The sequence below is a fragment of the Vulpes lagopus genome, chromosome 21 (assembly GCF_018345385.1).
Source record: "Vulpes lagopus strain Blue_001 chromosome 21, ASM1834538v1, whole genome shotgun sequence".
Classification (NCBI taxonomy): Eukaryota; Metazoa; Chordata; class Mammalia; order Carnivora; family Canidae; genus Vulpes; species Vulpes lagopus.
The window spans coordinates 4,827,947-4,848,495 of NC_054844.1; the positions used below are offsets into that span (position 1 = coordinate 4,827,947).

A 20,549-nucleotide genomic window follows, 5' to 3' on the forward strand; every position below is an offset into this window, starting at 1 on the left:
AACGGGGCTTCCCTGAGGACTCTTGCTTGGTACGTGCTGACGATGCTTTTCAGCCCTACCCCACTTGGGAACACGCCAGTCATCGGATGCTTGGCCTGGTTTTCCGGAAAATGACCAAACTGGTGCTTCCAGCTGCAAAGATGGCCCTCTGATATCTCTTCGCCTCACTGCCACCAGCAAATTCGACCTGATATTCCACCTCTCCGACTAGATCCTAGGCTCTTAATGCAAAATAGGGGCCTCAGAAACTACAGCTCCTACTGATGACAGAGAGCACGGTTCTGCAAGTTTGCCTCTATCCATCCCTATTAATCCCAGACTACTGCCTTTCGAACTGCCTCTGCCTGCAGTTGTCCCTATCAAGGGACAATGAAATGTCCATAGCTGGGAAAAGAATGGGTGGTGCAGAAGTCATGGCCTCCATTTCTTCCTTTGAGAATGAAATGTTGTTTTAGATCAGTGATTTTCTAAGGGAAACCTGCTTGTCTACCAAAATTGTGCCCAGGGATGCCTGGATGGCTCAGCGGTTGAGTGTCTGCCTTTGGCCCAGGGCGTGATCCTGGAGTCCCGGGATCGAGTTCCACATTGGACCCTGCAGAGACCCCGCTTCTCCCTCTGCCTGTGTCTCTGCCTCTCTCTCTGTGTCTCTCAAGAAGTAAATAAATAAAATCTTTAAAAAAAATTGTGCCTAGACTTCCAATAATGAAAACTGAATGAAGCCAAGTAGCTCTGACTGACCTGGGAGATGAGGGACCCAGATTTGCAACCCTAGGCCCTTTCCTGCCCTCCTCAGTTCCCGGAGAACATCATTACATTTCCAGGGCTCTAAGGAAACAAATTTGAGAACCACCAGATCAGATAACCTCTGAAGTCTCTCCTGGTGCTTAATTTCTGTGAGGAAGATAAATTTGCAGCATTATAAAAAAAAAAATCATGTCATAAATTCCAAAGTTTAAACAAGAGTCACTTCCAGATACCCATCCCATTTTTCCACTGTTAGCTCGATGTAGAGCCATTCGCCACATTTCAAAACTTACATTTTCTCTACTGTAAGGTTCTCAAGTACAATCATTTTGAGAAATGATTTGTATGAAGCAAATTTCAGAGAAACCTTTGAATCTGGTTTCCACTCTTGTTCCTTATTTTTCCTGGAAACGAGAGGGGTGTGGATTAGCAGCAGAGAAAGGAGTGGCCCAGCCAATCTAAACTATAAGAGAAACAGATTTTGGTGGGAGGAATCACAGATCTTAGGGCCAAAAGGATGAAGAAATGAACAACTTCAGTGTTCTGCCCGCACGACGAAACAGTCTCCGTTCACGCCTCCCACATCTGTGGAGCATGAGTTCTGTGGGACCCGTGCCAAGCGCCAGTTGCACAGTGACCAAGACACGGTGTCAGCTCTCAGGGGGCTGGAGAGCGGCAGGAGTGGGCTGGCACAGGGTTCTTCACAGCAGTGCTACTGTGTGGGGAGGAGGGGGGGGGGTTGCCAGGTCCTAGGGCTGGAGCAGAGGGTTGAATGTAAGCTCCATGAGGACAGGTACCTTGTCTCTTATCTGCTGCTCTAATTCCCAGACCCTAGAACAGTGCCTGGCAGGGCTTTAGACAAATAAATGAGTAACACATGGATCCTGCAGGTAGCAGGAGCAGGGAATCCCACGTGATCATTTTGTTGAAGACTCTTCTGAAACCCTGTAAAATAAATACGTGGTTTGTCCACCCTGACCGTGGCCTTGAGAAGGCTGCATCTGAGGGGTAGACGTCATCAGAGGGTTAAAAAAAAACTTACAAATTGAAGCAGCTTATTACAAATATAAATCAAGAAAGTAGAGTCTTAACAGATAATCCAGAATTCGAAGAAGAGGCCTGTTGCCTGGTGAGCCCTGGCCAGCATGCCTCTGGGGTGAGCAGGGGGGCCCTCGCATTGTAGATCAACCTCCCCTCCTGTGAAGGGTCGTGGCAGAGGCCCCAAGACCCTGTGTGGTGCCGCTCCTGGGCTTGGCACAGCTGGGTCCACTGGAGCTGGAACGGCACAGAGGGCAAAAAGGGGGGAAAGAAGGCCGGTGGGACTCAGCTAAAATACTGGTTTCTTGGGGAAAATTTCCTTGACATTCCATCCTGAGTCCCTCCCCCAGTCCTATCTTTTTTTTTTTTTTTTAAGATTTTATTTATTTATTCATGAAAGACACACGGAGAGAGGCAGAGACACAGGCAGAGGGAGAACCAGGCTCCTTGCAAGGAGCCTGATGTGGGACTTGATCCTGGCTCCCAGGATCATGCTCTGAGCCGAAGGCAGCCGCTCAACCACTGAGCCACTCAGGCGCCCCGCCCCTCCCAGTCTTATCCTATTCACTCATGGCACTTATGGCGATTATAATACAGTTATCGGTATAATCTACGTCTTTCAGGTGCCCTTCTCCATGAGGGCAGGGACTGTGTCAGTTTTGTTCATACCCAGGATCCAGGGCTGGGCTGGAGTTGGCCCTATGAAAGCAGAAATCGGTTTGTTCTTTGTTCCCATAGAAGGCGGGTTCCGAATCAGGTTTTGGAAGAGCTGAGTGGGGGCAGGACACAGGCAGGGACAAGGGGGAGGCAAGAGTTGGCACAAGTGCTCACCTCCACGCTGCTCAGCCACTGCCGGATGGATAGGAATGACTGTCTGGCTGTGACATCATACATGACAATGACGCCATCTGCCTTCCTGAAGAACTGCTGGGTGATGCAGCGGTACCTGTCACAGAGGGTCACACATCAGGGGGTGCATGGCTTCCCCCCCGCAGCCCTCTGGATTGCAGGTGGAGGAGGCAGGGTTTGGCCAGGGATGCTTCTCACCTCTCCTGACCTGCTGTGTCCCATAGCTGCAGCGCCACATATGAGTCATCCACACGTACCATCTTCACCTGATAATCGATGCCTACAAGATAGAATGAGCCTATCACGTCCAGATCAGTAAACAATCCCCCGACATGTCTGGAAGCAAGTGAGGCCAGGGGCACCAATCCTCCCTGGGTAGCTCCCCCCGGGAGGGGCTGTGGGGAATTGGACAGGGACGCTCGGAACCCGAGTCCTGGTCCTGTCTCTGCCATGGTGGAGCTGGAGGGTGTGGGTCAAATCACTTAATCTCTCTGAACCTGCAGAACCTCACTGCAATGTAATCCACACCCTCTTTAGGGATTCTTTAATAGGGTTCAAATGAGATCACATATGTAGAAGTAGATATGCCAAGACAAAGAGAATTGTTATTTTTCACAAATCTACTCCCTCCCTGCAAAGATGGAGGAAGAGGAAACTGTCCTCCTATTTCTTTTTCTCCATCCTCCCTAAAATCCTTTTCGAAGTTCCCCTAACAAAATTCAAATATCCCTGGGGGGACGGATCGTACTTTCAGACTTCCATCAGCCAATGCAAAGGTATGTGGAGGGACTGGGTATACGGAAGGGGCCTGGGTGGCAGGGCAAGGGAGGGTCAGAAGAGAAGGGGTAAGGGAGGAAGAGTCAAAAGCAACATTCACCCTTGAGATGAGCTTAAAGCCTAGCCCCTGGCCCAGTCAAAATCATCTCTCTGAGGCCGTGACCCTCCCCAGAGTCTTGGACCAGAGAGACAAGGTCAGGCATTCTGTACCCCACAGGGGCCCTCAGAGATAAGGACCTTAATGCAGCTTCTCAGAGAACATGTGAGAATATTCAAATGCTTAACGCTTTAAAAAAAAATTTCCACCTCAAGGCATTAAATCTGGGAACCAGAGGGCATCCCTTGCCACCTGCAAAAAGGCCCGGAGGGAGGAGTTAAGACAGCCTATCTGATTGATGTGCAAGGCTCAGTAAGGGACAGCAACAGAGGCCAGACAGAGACAAAAGGGACAACAGAGAAGCAGTAAATAGGAAAGGTCATCCCAGCCATTGTCTCCAGGCAAAGCCTAGTGTACCTGGGAGCTCCAGAGTGGCAGGAAGGGGGGAGGAAGAGTCCTGGGTTCCTAGAATGTCAGACCAGCAGGGGCTCTAGAGGCCTTGTGCCTCACTAGTGAGGGCCAGAGAGGTCAGCACATTTGTGCATCCGGGAGAGAAAAAGAGCGATTTTGTCCAATTGGTAGAATGCTTGACATTTCTAGTTTTCCTATGCCGTCCCTCCATCTTCACAGTGTTCCTGTGACACCCACGAGGATTATTTGCACACATGTGCATGCTCAACCACACACATTCATGCACATGCACACAGATGTGTGCGTATGGACTCCCAACCCCCACAGTGAGAGAATGAAGCAGCCAGAGTCCAGTGACCAGATGCCTTGCCCACTCTAGGCAGCAGCTATAGCAAGTTGCGAGCCAGCTCTGAGGCTCATTTTTTTTTTTTTTTTTGCAGTGTCCTGTTCCCCAGGGACACCTGGTGGCCTCATTAACCTAGAAAGTCCAGGCTAAGTGCTCCCAACAAAACAGATTATGACTAGCTGGGCTGAATCTAGGCATGAGTGTTCTTAGCTAAAAGTGTAAGGGTCTCCCCACTCTGTGCTCTGGTGGACTGAAGGAGCTGCTGGCTGTCTGAAAACAACTCTGGAGAAAGCTAAACATGGTCAACATGCTTTCAGGGCCTGATCGGAAAGCAGGCTGAGGTCTAAAGCCCCTGAGGTAAGAGCCCTCCCCTGGAAAGGCATGCAGGCCGAGGGGCAGGTGTGGCTGCTTGGGGCAGTTGGGTCTTGGCTGTGGTCATGGTCCTGCTCTATCTCACTAGGTAAATACTTTGCTGGAGGACAGGGAGCTTGTCTTGTAGGGAGCAAGTTGCACCAGGGAGTACTTGAAAAATGGGTGCTGTGCCATGGTGAGCTTGCCGACAGCCCCTGCTGGGTACACAATGTACTTATCTCTGCAACCTCCAACAGAGAGGCCCAGAAAACAGATAAAGCCACAGAGTGGGGTGGGGGGGAGACAAGGATGGTGACAGGAGACACAAGGAGTCCAAGTCCAACAGAACACGCAACACACAATAACCAGAGAGCCTGTAATAAACTGGTTTCTAAGACCACAAGCAGTTCTAACATTTCAGGAGTTGGCAACCCATGTTGCACATTGCAGCCTCAGTTCTGCACCTGACCAGCCATGTGACCTTGATGACATTATGTCACCCTCCTCATCTGCAAATGAAGTGTGATGGAGGGTGTAGAAGGGTAGGTCAGATGTTCATAAACTTTAAGTTCAGCTGTAGCATTCAACAAACACATGGCAGTGACCCCCGACTTGTAACCTAACTGGTTCCTGAATGACAGCGGGGCATCAGGAGTCCCCGTCACTGAGAATTGTGTAGTGTCTCCTTATGGGATGGTGTGGGTCAATGTTGGGCTGATGGACTCCAGGAAGGGTGACATTAACCCCTCTGGACAAGACAGGCTCAAGATGTTATCAGAGGGGGATTTGGGAGTGGGAAGGGCCTGCAAGTTGTCGTGGAGAAAAACTCTAGGGATTTCTCTGTAGAAATAGGGAGTGGGATAGAAACCAGACTGGTGGCCAAGAAAGGGTAGAGTGTACTCTGTTGGGGGAAACCTCTGGAAGAAACGCCTTGGGCTGTGGCCTGTGTTTTAAGGTAGGGGCCTGTGAACCAATGTGGGGCAGTGGAAGAAGCACGGGACTCGGAGTCCTGGTTTCCAGAGAGCTTTAGCTTCTATTGATCAGTCCTGCCATTTACAAAATGAGCTCCAACATTCTACAGAGACCATCATTTGACATCGCCAGGACAACCCCACAGGACTCAAGCACTTGCCTCTGAAGAAATCAGATGGTCCTAAGGTGGGGTGGGTGGGGTGCCCCAAGTCACACTGTCCTATTGTAGCATTTATGTCATGCACAAGCCAAGAGTGGAGTACAGATCATGTCGGTATGAGGGAGCAGGAGACCTGAAGGCCCCTCTGATGGTGATGGTAAGGTTTAGGGATCTGCTATGTCCCTATTATTGCTGCCTTAACAGGTGGTGGCCAGAGCCCCAAGGTAGGGTTTGACTGCCCTGGCCCTAGGGCAGGACTCTGTGTCTCCTCTGTCTCTTTAAAGGGAGCATCATTCTGGTGGCTCGCATGACATCTGTTACTGACATGTGTACCAGAACAAGGCACGTTGTGTGGCAGGGAGACTAATTTCAGCTGTCGTTCCAGCATGTTCTGCGCAGTGTGATGAAGGGCATTCCTGATTTGGAATCTTTGATATTTTTCCCTTCCTAACTTGTAGGTGTTTCCGTAATTGGTCTCCCGGGAAGTGCAAATTAGTCTGATTTTTCCTTTTTCAGAGGCTTTCAGTTCAGGGGCACAAGTTGGAAATGTAAATGGAGCCTGATTTCATCGATAGGAGAGGCATGCTGGGTGCATTGCTCAGGGGGATGCCTCTGAGGGCGGGGGTCTGGCATCTACTCCTCCCCATCTTCCACAAACCTGTGCTAGAACCCTGACCTGTGGGGGCCTATCCCACAGACTGCCCCCAGGAAGGTGAGTCCTCCTCCTATAGCCCTTGCTTCCTGAAACACACTGGGCTCACTCCCAGCAAGGCCAGACTTCTCCAGACTTGGGTCATAGGCTCTGCTCTTCTTCCTGTCAGGAGCCTGATTCTTCATCTAGGGATGTTCTCAGTCTTTGTGTGGAATGAGACTGAAGGCAGGGGACAAAAGAATGTTCCAGATGTGATAAGAGCATAGGAAAAGACCCAACAGTTAGAACAGGATGCTTGAAGCATATGGAAAGAGACCCAACTACAGGAGCAAGTCTGGGAGGAAGGGGAAAAACATGAAATCTCCCAAGGCAGGGTTCTGGAGCAAGGAATGTTTGTCTTATAGGGTTAGCTTGTCAGACAGCTGAAGACTAAAGATGGCCTGAACAGAGAACCAGACTTGGAAGCCATCTTGGGGGACCTGATTCAAATCCTCCAGGAGGAAAAACTTGAAGCCTCCAGGGGGAACAAGTCCTCTTCCCAAGATCACATAGCTGATCAGTGGCAGAGCCAAGATGAAGATCCAGGACTCCACGGGGCACATGGGTGGCTCATGGGTGAGCATCTGCCTTCAGCTCAGGATGTGACCCCGGGATCCTGGGATCGAGTCCTACGTCGGGTTCCCCACAGGGAGCCTGCTTCTCCCTCTGCCTATGTCTGCCTCTTTCTGTGTCTCTCATGAATAAATAAAATCTTGAGGAAAAAAAAAAAAAGATCCAGAACTTCTGATGTTCCACTGAACCTTAGCAACCTCCCCTGCCTGTACCAACCCATGCCTACCCCTCGGAATGGGCACATGTCCTCACTGCTCGCTGGGTGCTGAGCACATATAATTCAATATGCTTAGGGGATACTGCGGAATAGTACAGAAGGGGCATGTGGGGGAGCCAATATAGCACTAAATATCAGCTGAGGAGCTGTGGACAAGCCTCTTAGCCTCTCTGGGCCTCAGTTTCCTGATCTGCCCATTGAGCTGATAACAGTACTTCCCTCCCAGGGTTGTGTGAAGATAGATTGAAATGATGACTATAAAAGTCCATGGTAAATATGCAAATCACATTAATCTATTTTCAAATGCAAAGAATATATTTTCAAATTAATATGCAATTTTGAATATGCAGATCACACTAATATACTTTCAAATACAAATAATATATTTTCAAATACAGACTTATCACTGTGGCTCAACGGTACACAGTAGTCTCACAACGGATTTATTTTTTGCTTGAGTGATTCAAGCAAAAGGTAGAAGCTAAAAGGTCAGTATGCCCTTTGGCTCTTATGACCCATTCCAATGCAATGAGCAGCCCTGGGTGAAGGGAGCAAAGGCTTCTATCTGAATAAAATATTACTCGCGTGTGGGAACACATTAAGCCATGATCATCCATTAATGGCTGAGCCTAATGAGCTTCCACGATGAAATCCAGCTGTCACCCAGCAGGCCTGGAATGCAGAATGGGGAAGATGTGATAATAAAAGGAGCCACCCAGAGCACTGTCCTCCCCTCTACACAGACACACACACACACACACAGACACACACACACACACACACACAGACACAGACACACACACACACACACACACACACGCAGAGCAGCAGGACAGGAACCTGCTGGCCCCAGGGGAGGCGGGCTTCGTGGTGTCTCAGTGTGCACCTCAGGAGGAGCCAGAAAACTCAGGGCCCTGCTGAAAATGGAGGAAAAAAGATAGAAAGGGGATGGGTTCGGAGGGGAACATATAGCCAATCTTTGCCACTGCAGTTCCCCTCAGGCTGGACAAAGCAAGTGATTAGTGGTTCTACTCCGTGTGGGATGAGCTCGGCGTCTGGCACAGTGTGGGAGGTAGACTTGACTTTGCCCCTTCAGCCTCACTGGGGAATAAGAGGCATGGGCTCCTACCAGCCTGACCCCACGGCCACTCCCACTGGGCTCCCAGTCCCTTCCTGGGCCCCTTTCCCACACCCTCCCTTCCCAGAGGGGGCCCCTCTGAGAACTCACCCACGGTGGCTGCCAAGCCTGGGGCAAACCGGTCCTCGCAGAATCTCCTTAGGAAGGACGTCTTCCCCACAGCAGAGTTCCCCACTAACACAATTTTGAAGAGCCGGTCTGGGATGGAGAGAGGGGCTTCCTCCTGCGGACAGCACCCAGTCTGGCCAACTGCTGGCACGGTCACCCACCCGTCCTCCCACTGCAACCTGTCCTTTAACCAATCCCTGCGGTGTCCAGGGGCAGGTGAGCACCTGGCCTACTGACTAGCAGGAGTCTGGGATGCAAGTAGCTTTGAGCTCTGGGCACAAAGGCTCCTTCTAGCATCAGCAGGAGGGAAGAGAGACACTCATTCTGCCACTTGTCATCTGCCTGCTGTGTTGCAGGCCCTGGGCTGGGTGTGAAGACACAGGGACAAGGGGGCAGGTCTGGTTTGTGTGGACAAAAGGAGGCAGCCATGGAAACAAATCCTTGCAACGCAAGCTTCCAAGTGCTCCAGGAGCCGGGATAAGGAGTCCGGGGCCCACAGGAAAGGACATTTTGAGCTGGGGCTCAAAGAGGAGGCAGAGATTCTCCATGCAGGGGAAGGACAGGTGAGATATTTGCAGGGGAAGAGGGAGATGGGAAGAAGACACATGTATATCACAGGGACAGAGATGGCCCAGGGTGGTCCAGGGGACCTTTATTTCTGTCCTGTCATTGAAAGCCTGGACCAAATGGAGGATGCTCTTGCCTCCCTGCACCATGCTCGTCCTTCCATCTCATCAGCTTCCATTTAGGATCCCATCTGCCTGGGAAAGGATTTCCACTCAGTAAGCTGGGAAATCTGCTACTCAGACCACTGGGCGGAGCTTTCCAGAGTCCACCGGTCACCGCGCTCCTTTTCTTTTGCCCACCAGCCGGCAGGGACTGGGAGCACTGCTAGGACACTGGGGAGGATGGACTTGCTCTAGGACAGCCTGGAGTGCTAGGGTAAGGAGCTGCCTTGCACGATCATTGCCTCCATCATTGCCTCCTGTAAGCTGCTTGTTTGCTCACCCAAATCCTGCCTCCAAGTCCAGCCCAGCACTGCCTGGCCAAATGGGGAAGATCTTTTGAATATATTTAGAAGCGGATTTGGGGGAATTAGCTCCTCTCATTGAGCAAATACTATAATGGAGTGGCAGCAGATATTAGTAGTACTTGAGTCTCAAAGAAAAGCCATTAACAGCCTTTTGGGGAGAAATCAATTCCATGCAGTACTTAGGAGGGAATTCAAGGTCAATTACGGGAGTTTCAACTAAATTTAAAAAAAAAAAAAAGAAACAACCCACACTCACAAACCATGCCCTCCACTTGGTTTTCTTTATTCTTCCAATGCGTAAGGCATAGACTCGGCTGGTCCCTGCATAGCCTCTGCTCCAGCTATCATTTGTTGGAGACTAAAGCTCAGTGCAGCAATCTGTGTATCCCTAGGCATGTCTACAGGTATGGAATGTGAAGCCCAGAGCAGGACAGGATGGTTCTGTCTGCAGAGGCTATGCTGGTCCTGCTCTAGGAAAAGCAGCGGGTTTTTTGTTTTTGTTTTGTTTTGTTTTTGCAGGCCAAAGGAGATGAATGGATTGATGCTCCAGCTCTGGGCAGGACCCACCTGACAGTCATGTTCACTCATATAACCTGTGTCCCCTCTGGGGGACAATCTGCAGTGTGACAACCAGACTAGTGGGGGGAATGGAGTAAGGAGGAATGGAGGAATGGAGTAAGATCTGTTCTCATTCTCTGTCTTGCCATTGAAAAAAAAAAGCTTTAAGAAAATAAAAGTAATGCATGCTAATTTTTAAAACTAGAAAAAACAGAAATGTAGAGACGAAAACAATAATTATTCATAATTACCCTGTCACCAGGAAATGGTCACTATTCATATTTGAATGCATTTCTTCCAGGCTTTTTTCTATATAGATGGATGAATATATGTTTTATTTAAAGCAATCATAGACATTTATTCTACTTTCTCATATATTATTAAATTATAAATATTTCTGAGTTACTCAAGTTTCTTAAAAATGTGATTTCTTTTTAGATTTTATTTATTTATTTGAAAGAGAGAGAGAGAGCTGAGGACAAGCTGAGAGGGGGCAGAAGGAGAGGGAGAAGCAGATTCCCTGCTGAGTGCAGAGCTGGACTCTGGGCTCAATCTGATCCCAGGACGCTGAGATCATGACCTGAGCTGAAGGCTGACACTCAACTGACTAAGCCACCTAAGGTGCGCCTTGAAAATGTGATTTTTAACAGTGCTATGATATTCTATTGAATTTTTTCAAGTGTTTGCTAATATACATAACCATTTTTGAATTAAATCTTTGTCTGAATTTGGTTATTAGGAAAAATTGCTAGGAGTAGAAGTGCTGGTTCAAAGAATGTAGAATTTCTAAGTCCTTGATTCCTGTCATCAAACTACTTTCCAGAAAGCTTGTACTGATTTATGCTTCAGCAGCCTGGCATGGAAGGGCCTGCCTCATAGCACTCTTCCAAAGAGTAGACCCTCTGTTGAAGCTGCTATGTGACTTCTTAGAGAGCATATTTCCTCTCTGCTGCAGCTGCCATCCCAGACTGGATGGTAGCACCCCTGGTGGAGCCAGCACCCAAATGAGAGCACATGGAAAGAAGATGGGCTCATGTTCCTCGGGGGCTGGACCAGGCCTCACACCCTGGGCTTCTACTTCCCAGGGGAATAGACATTTCTGATGTGCCCCATCAGATCACATGGCCAAGCACACACAGATGCTTAGTTTTTCCCTTTATTCCATCGTCTCCCTCTTGATACTTTTACCTTTGGAGCATAGTGTGGGGTATTTAAAACCCCAGTGTGCTCCCTGCCTCCAAGTGTAGGTCTGTGCTGAGGGGGATGTGGGAGGGTATGTGGAAGGGAAGGGCTGCTACCCACCTCTGGGGCCATCCAACTCTCACTCTCCCCCTGGCCCAAGGCCCTTTGGAGAAGGGATACATATGCACAGATCTTAACCCAGTACCCAAAATGACAACCAATGCCAAGAAGTCCCTGCAGTGGTTGTAAAGCTTTCCTGGCAAACATGCTAATATGGCCCTTGGAAATGGTCAAGTGGCAATGGCTCAGTCCTAGAGAGTTGCCCCAGTGTACAGGGAAGAGCCTCTTTCACATTGTCATGGACATTTCTGTAGCCTTTTAGACAGTCAAGTAGGAGGTAAAGGGCTTGTGGAGTCTATTCCTGGGTCACAAATGAGATGAGGAACATCAACTCCATGAACCAGAGGAAGATGCTTACTATGGCCTCCTTATCCTACAGAATTGATCAAGAAGCCCTGGTAGGGAGTGCAGCAGGGAGGTAGAAGAGAGGGGGATCACCCTGAAGGGAGGGATAAGCAGGGCATTTGGGAATGAAAGGAAGATTAGCTGATTGGGAACCTAGAGAAAATTGATGGTACACAAACTTTACAAAGCAATGATTGGTTTTGTTGAGAACAGTTACAAAATATAAGGGAAGATGTGTAATTTTAAAAGTATGTGATGTTTTATGCTAAGAGCCAAGCAGAGTGTCTGTCTAAAGTAGTTATTCAGTAAATGCTTTTGAATCTGAATCAGAAAAGAGAACATAGGGTAGGGAATAGGGCAAACAACAGAAGTTATAAAGAGAATTTACTAGGACCCCTGAGTCTCCCCAGTGACCCTCAGTCCAATAGAGCAAGCTGGTATCTGAAGGACACAAATATGGTGATTCATGAGACCAGCCACATCTGACTTCCTGAGATGCCTTTGGGGCTCTTGGGTTTAAATGCAATGGACAGGCATAAGAGTGACACCTACAAACCAACACAGGATGTGTCCTTACTTTAGACAAGGCTTCTTTTCCAACAGGTTGTCCACGAGGAGATGTAGGCATGGGTTCCAAAGGTCTGGTCTGCTGGCTTTGCCCTTGCACCCTCTGCTGGGAGACCTCTTCCTCTTCTGGACATTTGCTCAATGGCTGCTCGAAACTGCCATCCAGGAGCTGGGGAAGGGGGTCTTCTTCAATGGAGATGATTCTGCGGAATGCCCGGGGGAATGGACCCCCAGCCCCTGGCTCCTCTTCTGGAAAGGGATATCCACTCAGGCCTAGGGAGCTTCTCCTCCTGGAGAGGCCAAATACATCTTCTTCCTCCTCTGACTGGCTATTTTGAAGTAGAGAAGAAAGAGAAATGGGGAGAATATAATAACATATATCAATATGGAAACTGGAGAGATGCCTGATAGCTCTGTGACAAACAACTAACTGAAGAGCATCAAACCTTAGGGGCGGAGAGCTCCAGGAAAGGAAAAGAAAACCAAAAAGATCCAACATTCTTTAGCCCATTCACCCAATACACTTCTGTAAGTGCTTAATGAATATGAATGTAATAAGATAGTGGCGATGATAATGGTGAAGGTGGTGGTGATGATGATGGAGGTGGTGTGATGCTGATGAAGGCAGTGGTGATGATGGCAATGATGATGATGATGATGAAGGTGGTGTTAATGAAGTTGGTGGTGACGATAATGATGGTGATGATGATGATGGAGGCGTTGTGAGGATGATGAGCACCAAGTATTTAGCTAATGACACAGTCATGCACAGATGAACACAACCCCATCCTCATGGAATGTTCAGCTAGTGGGGGGCTGAAGCAGTAATGGCACAACTATATACACTTCAACAAGCTGTGAGAAGTGCCAAAAAGGAGGAGTAAAGGATATAAAGAAAGGAGCATAAAAGATCTGGAAATAAAGCATCTTTAGTTAATAATCAGGTGACTTTGGCTGTAGTCCTGACACCAGCCCTTACTGACCGTGACACTAAAGAAAACACTTCAACTCTTCCAGCCTCAGTTTCCTCACCATGGAATGTGGCTCATCTGCCTTGCCTATCTCAGTAATAAGACAATCCATAAAAACAGATGTCTTCACAAAATAGTCCTCAGCAAAATGAGTGAGGAGGTGTTGCTGCTCTGTGAGGAGCCCCCACCACTGGCTCAGAAGCAACTACCCATTTGTGGATGGGCTTTGGGTTGCAAGGAAGTCAGTCAGGGCCCCTCTTCCTGCCTTTCCTACCTTTCTCTTTCAATGACCCTGCTAGTCAGTGTCAGGAATAAGTGGCCTCAGAGGCCTACATGCATATTTGCTTCCAGAAGCATCAAGAACAAGGGAAAGCAGTAGGAGATAGAGGGAATTGGGCAACCAGATATGAGCCAATGCACAGGCTGTATTTTCAGGTTTTGAGAGCAAAGGCCTCACTTCCTGGCACAGGAAGTCAAGTCTCTGTGAATAAACAGTTAAAGCTGAGAAGGGTTTTAAATGGAAATCTGGCAGGGAGAACCTTAAGTCCAAAAGTGAAACACACATGCACACATATGCAAGCAAGGATTAGAAAAAAAAAAAAAACGGAATGCAAATTAGGTGAACAGGTGACAGGGCCAAAGGAGAAAGAAGATAGATGAGGGTCACATGATATGAAAAACAGTGAAGCTCCTTTCATTTTGCCCCCTGGCTTATAAAAGTTATTATTCCTAAGAACCAATAATAGGAAGGGAAAAGAAAAAACTGCATGTATCATTGTTCTGAAGTCAAGTGCAACTCTGAAAGATAAGAGAGTGCTTGCTCACAAAAATGGTGACTTAATTTGGGTCCCTTGATACAAAATAAAGGATTTTGTAGCAATTCAGGGACCTTCTCATTTATTTATAAAATCATAGTTTTTAATAGAAGCTGACTGTCCTCTTTCCAACAAATTTTTTCTGTAGTCTAACAAGCCTACTGATGGCTTATCCACTTTAGAACACAATTAGTATTCCTATCCATTTTCACTCTGCTGACACACACGAGTACATGCATGTGTGCACATGCAAGCAAGTGTGCCCATACACACACAGCATGTTGTTTGGAAGGCCTTGCAACCAGAAAAAAAAATGACTAGGGAAACAGCCCTAAAATGAAGCATTTCTTGGAAAATGCTTTTGATTTGGGAAATTCTCAAACACTGCTGATATCCTGTAATACTCTCAGCTTAGCATGACTAAATTCATTTTTGGTTTTGCCACCAAGGGCTACATATGAGCAGCAGACAGTGGTGGTCTCTGCCAAAGTCTGTATTGGAATTTGGGGTGCATGATTTGTTACTTATATGATTACTGTTTCTTTTTCTTTTACTCAACCCTAAGCTCCATGAAAGCTAGGGTCTATTTAGCTCACCACTCTAGCACAGAGCATAATATCTTGCCCATAGTAGGCACTCAATATGGATATGGCAGGATTCGTGTTTAGTTTTGGAGTCTTCAAAGAACTGAAAAGAATGTCGGTTACACAGCAAGCAATCAGTGAATGTCTATTGAATGAATATATTCAGCGCTGAGCAACCAACAGGCCAACTATTATTGCAAAAACTTGGATCCCAAGTTGTATCCCTTTGCTGAGCTATTTAGAAAAGGAATTGAGGATAATTGGGTCCAAAGATTTGACCAAGGTGCTTGTCGGGGTCTCCAAAGTCACTTCCCTTTTTTGTATTGTGTATATCATGCTGCTGTCTTCAGGGTCTCCTGGATGAGCAAATTTGTGAACTTTCTCCCTACCTTTGATATTTAGGGGTCTGGTTGCCTTTTCCTTTTTGTGGCCGTCTATGTGGATGGAACACATGCCAAAAAAGAAGAGAGGGCAGAGGACTGGCTTGTCTCTCTCAATGTGCAACGAGCCACTCCTCTCAGGACTCAAACTCGATTATTGTGCTGTCTAATCGCAACCAAAAATGTTATCTGTGAGGTAACATTAAATATGAAGCATTGAGAGGAATCTGTCAAGCACGGGCCCCATTCCTGTGTGCAAAGGAGCTCAACTATTGGGGACACCGTGCCACACTTTAATTACCCTTCAGAGCCAAAATGTCATGTCCCCAAAAAACCAAGTGCATCCATTCTGCTTGACAGAGAGCAGACTATCTTCCAGCCACGTCCCACCTCTCTCCCTTGACACCTTTCATCTCCCTTCTTTCTCTACTCTTCTACTTTCTAGCACCTCTTTGGTTTCTATCTGCAGGCACATACTATAACAGCCCTAAAAGGGACAGGACACAGGTCCTGTCCTAGAGACCTGCTCTGCACAGTCCTCCTGACACCTGGATGTCAGAACAGGAAGGAACATGTCCTCTGAGATTCAAGGGGAGTGAGTGCAACTGGCTCTGGACTTCCCCACTGGGGCCACTTCTTGAGAGCCAACCTATGGGCTCAGAGCCATCTCCCAGTAGGTGCAAGACAAAGGAACACATAATGAATGAAGAAATCCAGGATGACTTACCTCCTAAGAATCCCTCTGCCATCCACATATTTGCCTATCACAGAGCCAGATCTCTGTTTCCAGTTTGCTTTGGAAGCAGCTGTGTTTGCCTTGGCCGCCTTATCTTTCTGTAGAAACACAAAGTGCCCTCAGATCCACACCTGCTGATTTGTCCTACTGTGGAGTCCCAAAAGGGCTCCACTTCCCCCCTTCACAGGTCAGGTTCTAAACAAAATTCCAAAATAAGAAGTTTTGGTTTTGGCTTCTCAGTCCAAGACAGCTTTCACTTAGTTTGGTTGAGATCTAAAAAAAAAAAAACAAACAAAACAAAAACCTGCAACCACTGCCATCCTCCAACACTGCCTTTTATCGCCAGGATCTTGCCAAGTTGTAAGGGAGCTCTTCCACCTGAACAAGTTAGAGACCCACACACCAAGCTCTAAAGTACAACTGATTTCTCTGTTGTTCTCTTGCTGTGGGAAACAGCTCTCTGAAAGGCCTTGAGGATCCCACAAAAGCAAAAGCGAAGGCTTTCTTTCTCGTTTTGAAAGCTGCTCATATAACCATATCTGGCATAAAGAAAAAAAAAATAGAACTTACAGCTCACACTGGGCCGTACAATCAGTAGAAAGGCCCCAGCATCGACCCCCTGGTCCTTCCCTGGCACATCTGAAAGCTAGCTCCTTCCGCGAGGCCCCCTATTGGCTTGAATCATTTGCCTGTTCGGTTTGCAGGGTCTCCTCCACAGGGAGAGTTCTGGAAATTAGTAGCCCTCCCTCAACTGTACTTGGGGTTACATAATTTAAAAAAAAATAGACATAGACAGCTATGATAATCAGTGCACGAGAGTATAAAATACTATTTTAAACAAGGAAATTGTTAATATAAAATGCCAAATGATTAAAAAATAGAGACCTCTCTGTATAATTAATTATATTTTCCTTGCCTTGTTGATGTATTTGAAGTTTACTTAAGGTCAGGAAACTGATTCTTAAACAAGTTTTCTGGCCTTATTATTTGATTTATATCTTTTTAATTTACTGACCAAAGTATATTTTAACTTTCAGTGCAGTAGTCATGGGTGGTAACCATGCAGTCAAGTATTGTTATCAGTACTATCATTGAGCTGTATTTAAAATTTTAGTACAATATATTAAATGGAACAGAGGTTAATATTCAGGTACTAATTACAACTAGTCTGGCCTTGTTGGCAGTTAAATCTTATTTTGAATTGCAAATTGGTTAAATTCTATGTGGAATTTGCTGAGAAGAGAATGCAGACTACTGAAATGCCATTTTAGTTGTTTTCTGCCATAACCACAATGTACTAATGAGTCTGTGTTAAAAAGACTATTTTAGATGTATTTCCTGCTTTTGTAAGCGTTAAAGATTTATAAGAAGATTATTCAAACTATTTTTTATAAAATGAAAGCTATGATTTTTAATTTAACGGTTCCCCTGCTCCCCTTTTTTGGAAGATGCTCTGATTCCTTGTTAACTTTTACCCTAAAGCTTATATATGTTTTTTCTCATATGTGCTTCATGACATACAGGCAGCTCATGAAGGGATCTAATTTAATTTAGTGTTGTATGTACGTTCACGGCAAAGTTTTGAAAATAGAAAATGTTTTTTTCAAAAAAAATTTTTTTTTAAAGGCAAGCTCTATGCTAGAGGTGCTTGCACCTTCCGTAGAGTTTCTTTTCATTTCTTTTTTTAAAAATTTTTTTAAAGATTTTATTTTATTTATTCATGAGAGATGAGAGACAGAGACACAGGCAGAGGAGGAAGCAGGGTCCATGCATGGAGCCCGATGTGGGACTTGATCCCAGGACTCCAGCATTATGCCGTGGGCCGAAGGCAGGTGCTAAACTGCTGAGCCACCCAGGGATCCCCAACTCAGGTTTCTACCCAAGGTCTATACTGCAGGTCTCCCTCAGGAGCCTATAGCCTGTGACCCTACTAAGCAACTTGATTTTTGAAATGAATGTTCACTTAATATTACTGAAGTATGCCTAGTAGTCCCATTGATCTACTTCTTGCTTCCAACAGTGTTGGGATGGAACAGACCCAGGGACACCCTTTTTTCCAGCCTCTGGCCACCCTCTAACCTCTTTTCTAGTTGCCATAAGAGCTATTTCTCAGCTATCCTCGGCCTCTGAAACCAGTTAAGTTTTTTGAGCTTCGCTCCTTATTACCAGTTAACCATGATTGTCAGAATTATTCCAAGGTGGAAGCAGCCATTAACTACCTGGTCAACCTGTACCTGTAGGCCCTCCTGCACCTCCTCTCTATGTATTTCTGTTCCAACCATGAAGACATGGCTCAAAGAGTGTGGGCCACTTTTCTCATGAGTTGGTCAAGGAGAAGTTGAAGGGTCCTGAGTATCTCTTGAAGATGCAAGAGCATTGTGGCCACACCCTTTTCCAGGACATTTTTTTTTATAAATACAATCTCTTTACCTTTATCAAGAATAAGAAAATTTAATCATAATGTGATTTAGAAGTAACAAGTGAATTGGGGGATGTTAACAAGCGTTCATTGTGTGTTTCCAGATATGTTTTGTGTGCATGCATTTCTATCTACAAGTATCACTGAGCTTTTAACACTAAGTTAATGTCACACAGTGTGGTAGAGGTATCTTTGAGCTTAAGAAAACACTTTTAACAGTATTTATCATATGTTTATATGAAGAAATGTAGAAAAATTATGGTACTGAATTTAAATGAACATCTACCTTATAAATAGGCTAGCTTGACTGGACGAAGTTTATTTGACTTCTTACATCCAAAGGATGTTGCCAAAGTAAAGGAGCAACTTTCTTCTTCTGATGTTTCACCAAGAGAGAAGCTGATCGATGCCAAAAGTAAGTGCTCATTTCAGCATGCCTGTTCTCTTGCCTCCTCCTGCTATGAAAGCTGTTTTGCAAGTTCATGGTAACTTTACAGTGGAAGGGCTCACGTGTATTCTGGCTCAAGGCGATCCTTTTTTTGTCGGATGAAAAGTTGTAAAATCTCATTCTAGAGGCTAGGAAGTCCAAGATGGAGGTGCCAGCTGGTCTCCTTGTGAGCATTCTCTTACTTTTTCCCTTCGCTATGTCTTCTCCTCAGGATCCCTCCATCTCCCACCCAATAATCCAATGCAATGATTCAATACACAGTTTAGAGACTGGAGTCCACCCCGTTACCCTTCACAGGAGTACTGATGATTTGCGAGATGACAAGGAGAAGAGATTATGTGGAATGCATAGGGAAGTATTTATGGGCAGAAACAACTGTGCATCTTTAAAACACACTCCTTGGTTTGGCTCCAACTCCTCTCTATTTCCAAAGCCCCAGAGATGAGAAAGGGACCAGCTCAGGGGATCGATTAGGCCAGTGCCCTAATCGATGTGCAGTGAGTGGGGGCTTGCAGCCCTGCTCACAATGTTCCCCAGCAGATGTCTTCCAGGACATGAGGGGGAGTTAGATCACAGGAAGAATCTCTCATTAACCAATCATCCCCCACAATTCCCAGTGATTCTAATGAGAGAAGGAGGGGCTGCAGTGCTCCCAGGGCCCCTGAAGGTATGGCTATAATGATTCCAAATTAATCTTTAATTATTATCCAGCATGAACATGATTTTATCCCTCTTTCTTCTATTCCCCACTAGGGTTCTTAATTCCATTCCCTTTTCAAAGCAAAATGAGTTTGGCAGGTGAAAGGAAGTGAGGCCAAGGAATTAGGGTGACATTTGGTTTTAAGTTTTAAAATAAATTCAGTGTTACTTCTAAAACAATTATAACTATTATCATCATCAAACAAACGTGTAGGCTTAAGTGTTGCTCTGATAGTACATAGAGGTGGGCGGTAGAGAAGTTTGCTGCCAATCAGTGACAGGAAAGAAATAGGGGTATAACAAGGTTCCCCCTGGGATTTGCAGTTGTAAACCAGGCCAGACCTAATTCATAGCAAACCACCCACCTTATGCTGACCACATTCAGGCCACTGTCCAGCTCAGAGCCCAGAGACCATGATCCTCCTCTTTCCAAGAGTTTTTCTCAAAAATCCCTATAATATGGAGAAAAGGGTAGGAATTCCCTTTCCTCATGTGAGAGTTGGGATCATGGTTGGGGAAGCTAATGATTTTTCCAGGACATATGGGAAATTCACCATGTGCTAGATCCTGATGATTAGGAAGTTACATCAGTGAGTCCTGCCCTCCTTTTCCTTCCCTTCAGAGCATCCAGTGACTCCTATCTAAAGAGGAGGATGAGTAGGAGAGCATGGAATCTTGGATTTTGTTCAATGTGGCTCAAAGTGAAGACCTATTATAAATTGATATGGCACTCTGTGGTATTTGGGAGAGTATGTAAGTTCAGGTATAGAGGAGCAGGGGTCCCCATAGGGTAAAATATATGTATTTAAAATCAACTATGTTAATAGTGAAATATACATTTTTAATTCATTCTATGATGGTATAAGAATGCAAAATTTTCATCAAGAGATAAAAATTTTAATGAAGAAAAGAAAAACCTGTGAGCATTTTCATTAAAAGTGATCATGACATTTCAACTGTGCCATCTCCTGGCTTTCCATGTCCAGGAAATCTGTGATCCTCCCAAATATTTTAGTCTCTGTATGCCAAGAGGAAAGTGTGTTACTTCATAGAAAATTCACACACTGCTACTCAGTAGGCCACCCTGTGCATTTTTATTATTAAAAAAAAAAAAAACATGCCATTGTCTGCTCACACAGAAAGATGAGCCTGACGTCATGGACATTCTTGGGCCTGTCCCAGCATGGGCTCTGACTACCAGTGAACCCAAATGCTGTCGG

At 46.1% G+C, this 20,549-nt stretch overlaps 1 protein-coding gene across 4 annotated transcripts in view; it reads right to left on the reverse strand.

The window, feature by feature from the left end:
- CRACR2A (calcium release activated channel regulator 2A) overlaps nt 1-20,549 on the reverse strand; it is a 165,952-nt gene that overhangs the window by 20,484 nt on the left and 124,919 nt on the right. For all 4 annotated transcript variants that reach the window (XM_041735817.1, XM_041735815.1, XM_041735816.1 and 1 more), the window contains 5 exons: nt 15,755-15,861; nt 12,288-12,606; nt 8,455-8,587; nt 2,830-2,911; nt 2,614-2,728 (listed from right to left, as the gene is read on the reverse strand). In XM_041735817.1, the coding sequence (XP_041591751.1) occupies nt 2,614-2,728; nt 2,830-2,911; nt 8,455-8,587; nt 12,288-12,606; nt 15,755-15,861 (756 nt within the window). The remainder of the gene's footprint in view (nt 1-2,613; nt 2,729-2,829; nt 2,912-8,454; nt 8,588-12,287; nt 12,607-15,754; nt 15,862-20,549) is intronic.